We start from the raw sequence: 11686 nt of genomic DNA, 5'->3' as shown, positions 1-11686 counted from the left end.
GTTGACTTAACTAAAAAAACTAAATGCTCATTAAGTGATCCAGTATGTTGGCTCAATTACTGCAAGTTATTTCAACAACTTGTAGCAACATTGACTCTGACATCTGGTCAAATTAGAGAATCATGATTCTCTAATACACTTCATTCGTTGTGTGACCAGACGAGAGCGTGGTCTCTTTCGTGCATTCCAACACACACACACACAAAGAGACATGTAACAGGACACCCAAAATTCCTCACACCAAGGAACACATGTAACAGGACACCCATGCCTCCAGAGAGATAAGCACACACACACACCAAGAGACTTTATTTCAACAGAATCATATTTAAGACATTAACAAATGGACTTGATATTTTTCTGTGTTGCTATTTATGTGTCACGACCGATGTGGAATTGATTTCAATATTAATGTGTATTAATCAAAATCTAAATGCTTCTAATCTGTATATTTTATGTAACTTTGTTATCATATACTCTGAAAATGATGTGTTTGATACCATTTTGAATCTTAAGACCTAACGGAGTTGAATCTCGATAATAGACTGTAATGGTAAGATTATTTCGATATGAATTCTTTCCAGTCATAGAAATGACTAGTCCCGGAGCTCTGTCATAAACTACACAGACTGGGGTCTTGACAGGACAAAAGAAAGTTGAAATTCCGAAGGCTATTGGCTGATCACGCCGAACGAAGGCGTGACCCATACAGTCTTTAAAAAAGAAAGCCAGTCCTCCTCCTCTCTCTCTCGTCCCCTGCTCTTCCTGTCGTCAGCATGTGAAATCGTTGGTCAGGGACTCCCTCCAGGAGTCCCCCCCCCCCTTTATTTGCTTTATCTCAGTCTTTTGTTTAATTTTCAAATTCCACTTTGTTCGTTTCCACCTACGAGTCAAACGAACGAAGCCTGAATTCCTTCAGCAACTTCCCTTCCAAAGAGGCCTTCTTCAAAACTCCCGCGAACAGCTTGCTCTGGCAACAAGCACGCGCGCCTCAGCACGAGCGCGCGCACTCTGCTCCGAGAACACGCGCAGGCTGGACACAGCTCCACACAAACGAACTTTGCAAGTATCAAACTCTAACGAGTTTTAATGTTTTAAGGTTTGTTTCGATTGATGGCTCTCTCAAAGGTCTGTGATTTTGCTATTCCTACGATCATTCGTGATCTTCTCCTTCTCTCTATCCCTCAAACCGCGCGCGAACGGCGCGCGTCACCCTTACGCCCCTGACCTCGCTCTCACAATCTCAGAACTTTATCTCTCTCACCTTCTCTCTCTCATCTATTATTCGTTGTCTTGTGTGTTCACATGTAAGATATGTACAAACATATAATCAGGATGTGTAGTCTGTATATTCTCTAGTTTTGCATTTATTAAAACAATATATTCAACTGTTTCTGTGAAAGTGCTTGTAAAAATACAAACGTCAATGAGGTTCACGACCCGAGCTACCAGCTCTTATTATTTACTACATTAAGTAGTTTTAATTTTATAAACACAGGAAAATTAATGTTCACGGCCAGAAAGTTAATATTTCTTGGAGTTTATAAGAAAGGATAGCTTTATTGAGAGATTGATCATTTAATCTGACGGTTGCTCGCTGGACGAACACCGATTTGATAATTGCATTAATTTCCCTTAAGGATTATCTTATCATCGATCTGAAATGAGATTATTGATATATGAATGAGGAATTATAATTTGTTGTGATTGATTATTCATATATTCATATAATCCACTTTCACTTTCGACAATTTAATGTAACTGTAATATGCAAAATATTAATCATATTCATGATTAGTTATTAAAATTCCCTATGGATCATTTGAGTTAATTCGAAGCATAAGGTCTACATTACAAACTACATATAAGTTGAGTGAACTTAACACCTAATGTTAGCTAAACTTAACAATGTCAATGAGACAATGCAACAAGATGACTTGACTAAGTCAAGTTTTGTCAACAGATATTTTTTTACAATACATTTCTTCTCTCTAGCGACGGCCCTGCTGATACCAATACTTACACTGATGCCTCTATTTATTTATTTTTTATTTCTTGGTATAAATTGAGTAGGTATAACCATTCAGTAATACGGAAAGCCTTCATTTTTAACAGTGTATATGAATAATCTGCAAATTACCTTATTATCATTTTATTTACAACTGATTAACAATTAAAGACAAAACAAAACTACTTTTAATTTGAATGAACAATGTTCACATAAACCCCACTGGGTCAAGGGCCCAACTAAAACAAAGACTAATTACGATAGTGATGACATCAAATGAAAATATTTTCAATAAAATAGCAACAGTGGCTAGAGCTAAACCTCTGTTAATTATTTCTTAATTATAACTTCTGTAGACGAATGACAAAAATAGTTACTTTCAACAAACTGCTTAGCTAAAATATTGTCTCTGAAGACTAATGTTGTCGTTTTTTGACAAAAAATGAATACAGATAAACAGGGCTCATGAAATGCTTTTATTAAATGTCAGATTAAACATTTGAAGTTAATATGATAAAATACATTGTGTAATCATCACTATAATCTCTATTACTAGATTACTCAAAGTATGAAGTAATGTCAATATTTTGTAAAAGATTCAGAAAATATCATTTGAAAAGACAATGCTGAGTATATATTTCCCCCTGTTAAAAATAAAGGGGCAAAGAACACTTTGAAATGAAACAGATGAAGAAAGGCTCAAACAAAACGATTAAATGTAGAACAATTGATACATTGCTGGTAAAATCAGATAAAGACCAGACAAGAACAATCTGTCTTGACATTACAGAGGAAATTCTTTAGTCTTCACTTTGATATCAGTGTAAGTGACGCCTTTGTATGTGCCCTTGGTTTCATACTGTAACACACTGCCGTTCCTGCAGGTCATCACCACTGTGCCAGTGTAGGGCATGTCAAAAGTGGCTCTGCCAATGGTGACGTCAACATGCAGCTTCTTCCCCGGTGGGACTTCTACATCGTTAGTCAGAGTTTCGGTTCTCTCTTCTGTGTTCTCCTGACTATACGTCCTTTCTGTTCCAACACTGACACTGAATCCTGTAGTAACTTCAGCAACCGCTGGAATCCCAGCCTTCACTTCCATACTAAAAGTGGCAGTAAAACTCTTGCTCGTAGACCATGTGGATGTTTTGGTCACCTTCTTTGAGGATTCGATTTTTTGATGTTGTACGGCAGAGGAGTCGTTCCTGAAATCGATGGATTTCAGCTCTTCCACGGCCACCTGTGGTATCAGTTGGTGGAGAGTGGGATAGTGGACATTGGTGAGAACTGTTGATTCAACTGTATTGATAAACATGAATCCCATGCAGTCAATGTCAGAACCACCTCTTCCTGCAACTCCCAAACAATACCCAGAGCCGACATCCATGGGATATTCTTTTTTTAAATCCCATTTTGTCATCTTTGCAAAAAACTCTCCCCCCGTACTGGTCTTGAACTTGATGGCTCCAAGACGTGTTCCTTCCCCATTCCCCCACAGGGACAGTGATGTGAAGCACTCACCGGCCTTGAATATATACTCTTGATACTGTCCAGATGGCTTTCCAAAGGTTTCATTTCTCCCATCTGTAAGCCAGACCCTGACACCCCTCACCTGCCAATCTTCCACCCACACCCAGATCTTCTCTAAACTGGCACCATTGCTTTCACCAGTCAATGAAAACGGAGCACCTCCTCCACCACCAATCATATACAGAAGTGTGGACATCTTTGAATAAATTAAATCTGAAAAAAAAAATTACAAGATTAATTAACCCTAGATATCCAAATCATGTTTTTTTTTTATGTCCTCTTATGCATGAATTTTAAAATGGTATTTTTTACTCCAAGACCTTTTTATTCTTATTCCGTAATTCACATAAATTTGGATTTGTTTTTATTTCATATGCACAAAAAAGTTTCACCATTTATTACTAGTCCTGTATTAACCTCCTGCAAATTCCAAGCCATTGGCTACATGCATTGCATCTTAAATGCTCACTGAAATATACTCACATGAATGACTTTAGTCTGAAGAACTGAAGAGCTCGTCTGGTACACGTCAGGAAGAAGAGTTGTGTTAGACTGAGATGTGTTCGATTGGGCTTCTGCTTATATAGAGCTCCAGAGGGGCCAGGCGGCACATGGTGTGCGGTTACAAGTGACAAGTAATTATTTTAATTACGCAACACTCATTCGCATAATTTGCATCTCTTGCAGGTCATAACAAGCAACTGACCAAATCTGTAACCAAATAGTCTACACTGGGAAAAATTTCAGTTCACTGGCCCTAAGAGTTTCTGTCCCTGTGCTCGGTCAATGCATTTTCAAGCAACGTTTTAAAAATGACCTGGTAGATTTTAATCAGACTTTTTAGCTGGCTGACCACCTTGGGGTCGTAACAAACCAGCTACCATGTCCAAAGTCATTCAAGTCATGTTTTTTACTGCAGAAAATATTTGGACCCATTTTTGTTGATGATCTTTCCTGCTTTACCTGAACAGTGTGTATAAATGCAAGTAAAATCAATATCACATATAAGCTAAAATCCTAATAATTTTTTGTATATGAATACGTTTAGGAAAGTTGTAGTTTCACAATAAAAAAAAAAAACATATTCAGTGTATAAAGTTTATTTATTACTCTAATTGAATTTCTGCATATAGTTTGCCCTTTCTGCAAGTTCAAACAAGAGTGCACACTTGATTTTGCTTTGTCATTGCTCGAGTTAAAATGGGTATACAGATTGCCCATAAACATGATACAATGTTATCTACTCCGTAACATTCTATACACAATATAAATTATGCTAAAAGCTTTAAATGATTGAATATACATGCAAATAAATTAGAATTTGTTTTGTCTTATTGAACTTTCTCAGCTCATCTAAAAAATGATGTTATATACAAATCATACACTAATTATTTGTTATAACTTTTGACGTTTGCCTCAAAAACAGGATGAACACTCATAACCATGGAAAATAAAACGACTTTAGCAGTTAAAATCTGTTTTTAAACATTGAAAGAGTGGTAAAAGAAGAATGTTCTTTGTGGGCAGGTCGTCTAACCTAGTCAGTTACAAAAACCAGCTCCAGTTTGGTAAAAAAGATCATAATTATATAATTTTATTTTTTGGGCACATACAGTACGAACTTCCGAATTCCAGTTCAGACTTGATGCATTGATCAGTCATGCATTACTAGATTTTGGATCAAAATCAAAAAATTGATTTACCCAAATTAACGTGAGTATGACTGAGCATTAACTTGAGAGCAAACCAGGTGTGCACCCCCGTTAGAACCGGTCTTGTGTTTTGATATATAAACTGGTAAAAAGGGTGGGTCTGTCTGAATATTTAAACTTACATGCATGTAATGACTTTTTGTAGTTTGTTTGTATGAAATAATATTTAATTTCTATGTGATCATTTCACTTGAAGTATTCTTGAAGAACAAGAACCTATTCAATTACAAATTATGATCCCACAGTTGTGAACTCCTCAATAGAGGACCAAGATCTAATTATAATGGCAGACACCACCATTTGGAAAGAATATTGAATTATCTTGGTTTATAAGGAAAAGGAGCAAAAAAGTTATGTGAGTCTGTAGGTTGACTTCCCACACAAACGCTGTGTGTAATTTTCATTGCCAGGTAATAATTTCTACAAATTCCTTGAGTTTTGAATTGTTGTTATGATATGATTAACTGATGATTTTTTTCTTATGAATTGGATTTGAATTATTACTTCATTACCTGGTCAATAAATTGTAAACGTTTGATTTTATTCTGATTGACTCCAAAATATGTTTTTCCCAAATAGATTATTGGATTCGTATATTTCCACAAGTTTTGAGTCAGATTAGCAACGGCTAATAACTGGCATCATTTCAAGTGTACTTGGGTGCAGAGATGAGTTATTTCTGTTTAGTGCAGCGAATGCTGTTTGATCAGCCTAAATCTTTAATTACCTCTGTTTTAATTTAATGTTAATTTAGATAAGTGTACGTGAGCAATCATGGGCTTGGCCAATCCAAACTATTATAAGAAAAGTAAAGTTGATTCACTAACGTCTTTAATGGTGGCCAAAACCTCTACTGAAGTAAAATGATTGAATTAAGTTCAAGAGGATGCATTCCAAGGGGGTTATTAATGCATTTTTGATTGTGTAAGTGTGAATTCGGCAATCTCAGGTATATAGCCAATTACCTCTGTTTGATGACTGGAACTGGCGAGATTGTGTCGGAGACCTGTGAAAGACCAGGACCTCAAAGTTATATTTTTTCCTAATCTGAGTGGGTAAAATATAGTTTAAGAGTCTAGTATTAAGAATAATCAAATATACGCTCACTTTTAATGATGCCCAGATATCATTAAAACCTTATCATTTATGGAGTCAGATGAAATAACGAGTAAAACATATGAGAAAATGTGTTCCATTTAATCTTGTTGTGTTGCGTAAAAGGAAAGACAGTAACGCGCAAAAACCTTCACCCGCTGACTGACTGCCTCCATTGGGTCGATTGAGCCGGGCCTTACATGCCGAAGCCACCAGGTGGTCAGATTCCTGTCGTCACCTTAAAAAATAAAAAATAAAAAATGTTTTCCCTTCATTTATATGGTACTTTTAACAATATAGATTGTTTCAAAGCAGCTTTACAGTGATAATAGGAAATGAAAGTACCAGAGAGTGTTTTGGCTTTACAGCAGCTCTAGAATAAAGTTATTGTCCAGCTAAAGTTAGTTTCTGAATGATTCACTTCCATTGTAAAGATCATTAGTTATTAACTAAGGGCCGCTTACACAACATAGTTTTACCGAAAACAGAAACTTTTAATGTGTTCTGGCCGTTCACTTGCACGACAACAGTGTTTGATAGCTTGAGAACGCAAACTGTGAAATAGGTTTCAAGACCCAAGTTTTGAAAATTTTTGAGAGTCAAGTCAAGTCACCTTTATTTACATAGTGCTTTTTACAATACAGATTCAAAGCTGCTTTACAGAGATAACAGTAAAATAATGCAACACAGTTTTTTTTTTTTTTTTTGAAGAAAATAGCGTCACATTCCAGCTTATGTAAGTTCAGTGACGTTTCATTTTTGTTGTAAAAAAGTTATTAATTTAGTTAATTAATACATATAGCCGCTCTGGAGAAAACAGTGATGTCATCGTCCAGCTCAGTCCAATTCTCATATAATGGTGTCAATGCAGGCAGATCAATAATATTGTTGAATATTAAATTAAATGTCCCCAATTAAGCAAGCCAAAAGCCAATGGCGACAAAGGCGAAAAAGCCGACAGTGGCAAGGAACCAAGACTCCATCAGGTGACAGAATGGAGAAAAAAAAGAAGTGTATTAAGTGAGTTGGCCTCCTCTTGCTAAGAGAGACAGTATGTTGAAGACACTGCTCAACTGAGCTCCAGGAAGGTCATGAAGAGGTGTGTGCCGGCCCTCAAAATGTTTTTGGGCCGCCCCGATATCCGGCCTAGGCCAAGTACTTTAGGAATACGTCTCTTAGAGGGAGTTTTTTAGCACTTTCACCTAAATCAGTGTCCTAGCTCCCTAGAGTTTCATCATGTTGCAGGCTCATATGGAGCTTCTCTGTTATTGTTTAGGCTTGGTTGATGATCTGCTCAGTTGAGCTTGGTAGTACTCCCCTCATTTGAGGAGGGTCTTTCTGTAGAGTATTTCGCTCCCTAAGTCTGGTCAGAAGGTCGAAGGACTCAAATGAGACCTCCACTGTAGATCATATTATCAGGCTGTTAGGTACTCTCTTTAGAGCACACAGCCTCCACAGTGCTTTGAAAAAGATAGCACTCTGTAGGTCCAGGGTTGAGCAGAGTAACTCCCCTTGATTGTAAGGGTTGGAAAGCGCTATGCTGAGTCCTGTTCTCCAGGATACCCATCTCTTTATCCGGTGTGAGTTGGTTACTGCCTTTTTGCAGTCCCTTTCCTCTGGCTACCTCTTATGAGGCAGTAATTGTAAGAGGCTCTGTTTAAGAAACAGACAGGTAATTGGCTAGATTAGGTCTCAGCCTAAGGTCAGCCTCCCTGGTGGCTATGGTGGTTGACATACTGTCACCCTAAAAGTGACTGGCCATAAGGGAAGAGTGGTGTTGGCTCTCCTGCTGGAAGTTGCAATTTTTGTGCGATATTGACAGCCGTTGTTTTGTTATGCACTCCCCTCAGCATGGAGGCGCAGGTATTTCATTCCCCAGTTGCGAGTTCCCTGCCTCTGGGCTGCCTGCACAGTCCCCTAAGACTCTCGGTGGCTGACATGTTCCCTAGGCGTCTCTTATATACTTCCTGGTCGCACTAGTATGAAGCACTAGTATGTAGCACTCAAGTAGTCTTCGCTCATTCAGAACATCTAATGTTTCCATCCAGGAGTGTGAATAACGGATTCATGCTTCTCTCTCCCATTTCCCAGGCTGATTAAAGACAGGATGTACACTCATAACAGGCAGTTTTGATTTCTCCCATTTTCGGATTATTTGCTTTGGCTGTGTTAATTGCTTGGAGAGGCAGCAACTGTGAATACAGATATAAAGTCGAGGAGAATCTGAACAAGACAGGACAAGCTTCAGTCTCCGAAAAGGACAAGAGCGCGCAAGTGGTTTTTTCTAAATATTCAGTTCTCTTGTTGATTCAGTGTATTGTTTTCCATCAAGTAGGGTTATTTTCGTTTCTTTGGTTATTTATACATTTTTACCTTCAAACAAATCTGTATTTTAATTAGACGCGTTCCTACTTTAAATAACAGCCGCGTCTGAGAAGAATTGCAGTTTAAATTGTATAGCACTTAAGTGTAGCGCTGTCCAAACACCCATTTTCGGATTATTTGCTTTGGCTGTGTTAATTGCTTGGACTAGCAGCTGTCCTCACTCAGGCGTTTGAAAGCACTATATTTCTGTAGTGTGCGTGCTGTCGCGGAAGCGTCAGCGGAAGCGTTCAGCTCTCCTCGTGTGAAGACCGACTCGGGTAAAGACCATCGACTCTACTTGCGCGACTCCACCGAGCAAGGACATCTAAAAGGCACTTAAGTATCCTCTTCACCCTCTTCCCTTCACACTGGTATTGTATTTCCCTACTAAATATGTGCTTTCAATACATTCCTGTTGTCTCTCGACAACGCTCTCCCATCATGCACAGAAGGCAGCGCAACACTGCAAATCTGCGTCACATTCTCTCATCCTCTCACACACCTCTCTCTCTTTCTGTGGGTCTATTGAATTGTCAGTCAGCAGTCAACAAAGCTGACTTCATTCCAGCCTTTGCATCTCATTCTACTCTTAATATTTTAGGCTTGACTGAGACCTGGATTCGTCCAGAAGACTCAGCAACCCCTGCTGCTCTCTCAAACAACTTCTCCTTCTCTCACACTCCTCGCCAGTCTGGGAGGTGTCTCATTTCTCACAGGTCTTCTTATTTCTAACAATTGGAAATACTCAACCCTCTCCTCTCTATGCAATAACTACTCGTTTGAATATCATGCTATTACACTTACAACTCCCATTAAGATCCATATTGTAGTCATATATCGCCCCCCAGGTCAACTGGGAAGCTTTGTAGAGGAGCTGGATGTGCTGCTGTCTTCTTTCCCTGAGGATGGCACCCCACTTGTAGTCTTTGGTGATTTCAACATTCATCTAGAGAAGCCAAATGCAACAGACTTCATCTCTCTCCTAGCCTCATTCGATCTCAAACAGCTCATCACCTCAGGTACTCACAAATCAGGTAACCAACTGGACCTGGTTTACACACGCAACTGTATCACAGACAACATTTTGGTGAAACCTCTCCACATTTCTGATCATTTCCTCATTACTTTCAATCTTCAACTCACTACCCATGCTCCACCAACCCCCCTACCAGTTACTTTCAGACGAAACCTGCGCTCAATCTCTCCCTCCCATCTTTCCTCTGCTGTGTCATCTTCTCTTCCCTCACCCTCACAATTCTCATCTCTGGATGTCAATACCGCAACAGATACTTTATGCTCCACTTTAACTTCTTCTTTAGACAATATCTGCCCTATCTCCTCCAGGCCAGCACGCATTACTCCCTCTAACCCCTGGTTATCTGAGATTCTTTGTGAACACCTGACCTAACTCAGGGCAACAGAGAGGAAATGGCGCAAATCAAAATACACAACTGACCTTAGTATGTATCAATCTCTGCTCTCTTCCTTTTCTGCTGATGTTCATGCTGCAAAATCGTCTTATTTTCACAACAAGATCAACAGCACAGCTAACACACAAACTCTTTTCAAGACATTCAACTATCTCCTCTGTCCACCTCCACCACCACCCACCTCCTCTTTAACTGCTGATGATTTTGCTAACTTCTTCACCAACAAAACAACAACTATCAGCAAGCAGTTCTCAGCTCCACACACACAGGAACCCAGTCCAACCCCTCCCACTCCCAAACACATTCTCTCCTCCTTCTCCTTCTAACCGAGGAAGAAGTATCTAAACTTCTCCTCTCCAGTCACCCTACCACCTGCCCTCTAGATCCCATCCCCTCACACCTTCTACAAGCCATCTCTCCCACACTTCTACCAGCACTCACCCACATCATCAACTCATCCCTCCACACTGGCACTTTCCCTACATCATTCAAGCAGGCTCGGGTAACTCCACTGCTTAAGAAACCGACATTTAACACATCACTCTTATAGAATTACAGACCTGTCTCTCTCCTACCATTCATTGCGAAAACACTTGAAGGAGTTGCCTTCAACCAAGTATCATCTTTCCTCTCTCTGACCAACCAACTAGATGTAAACCAATCTGGCTTCAAGAAAGGGCATTCAACCGAGACTGCATTGCTGTCAGTCACAGATGCCCTACGGATCGCAAAAGCTGCCTCCAAATCATCAGTTCTCATTCTCCTGGATCTGTCTGCTGCCTTCGACACTGTGAATCATCAGATCCTCCTGTCCACCCTCTCATCACTGGGCATCACAGGAACTCCTCTCCACTGGTTGAGTCCTATCTCACAGGAAGGTCCTTCAGGGTCGCATGGAGTGGCGAGGTATCCAAAGCACATCAACTGACTACAGGGTTTCCTCAGAGTTCAGTTATTGGACCACTCCTCTTCTCCATTTACACCACATCACTGGGACCCATCATACAGGCACATGGCTTCTCTTACCATTGCTATGCTGATGACACCCAGCTCTACCTCTCATTTCAATCTGATGATCCCACAGTAGCTGCACGTATCTCAAGCTGCCTGGCGGACATCTCGGCATGGATGAAGGAACATCACCTGCAGCTCAACCTGGCAAAGACTGAGCTTCTCGTCCTCCCTGCCAATTCGTCTCTACAGCACGACTTCACTATCCAGGTAGATTCAACTTTAATCACCCCATCAAGGTCGGTCAGAAACCTTGGAGTAACATTTGATGAGCATCTGACCTTCACAGACCACATCACAAAGACAGCTTGATCATGCAGGTTTGCACTGCACAACATCAGGAAGATCAGGCCTTTCCTAACTGAGCATGCAACACAACTTCTCGCCTAGGCCTTGGTTATATCTAGGCTTGATTACTGCAATGCTCTTCTGGCTGGTCTTCCATCATGTGCAACTAAACCTCTACAAATGATCCAGAATGCTGCAGCCCGTCTTGTCTTCAACGAGCCCAAAAGGGCCCACGTCACTCCTCTGTT

General features: G+C 39.9%; 1 protein-coding gene across 1 annotated transcript; it reads right to left on the bottom strand.

Annotated features, from left to right (window-relative positions):
* Window positions 1–2471: 2471 nt before the first annotated feature.
* LOC306984065 (aerolysin-like protein) lies at window positions 2472–4096 on the bottom strand. Its single transcript, XM_079585071.1, has 2 exons — window positions 4022–4096; window positions 2472–3751 (listed from the first exon to the last, which is right to left on the bottom strand). The coding sequence occupies exon 2, from the start codon at window positions 3732–3734 to the stop codon at window positions 2793–2795; it is 942 nt and encodes a 313-aa protein (XP_079441197.1). The 5' UTR covers window positions 3735–3751; window positions 4022–4096; the 3' UTR covers window positions 2472–2792.
* Between the last annotated feature and the right edge of the window lie 7590 nt (window positions 4097–11686).

Source organism: Phoxinus phoxinus (genome assembly GCF_949152265.1).
Source record: "Phoxinus phoxinus genome assembly, chromosome: 2".
In the NCBI taxonomy this organism is placed as follows: Eukaryota; Metazoa; Chordata; class Actinopteri; order Cypriniformes; family Leuciscidae; genus Phoxinus; species Phoxinus phoxinus.
The sequence above is the reverse complement of the archived record's forward strand: the minus strand, read 5'-3'. Positions and strand labels throughout refer to the sequence as shown.

What these genes read in the sequence shown, in the direction of transcription:
- LOC306984065 (XM_079585071.1), bottom strand. Translation starts at nt 3,734, where the DNA reads ATGTCCACACTTCTGTATATGATTGGTGGTGGAGGAGGTGCTCCGTTT.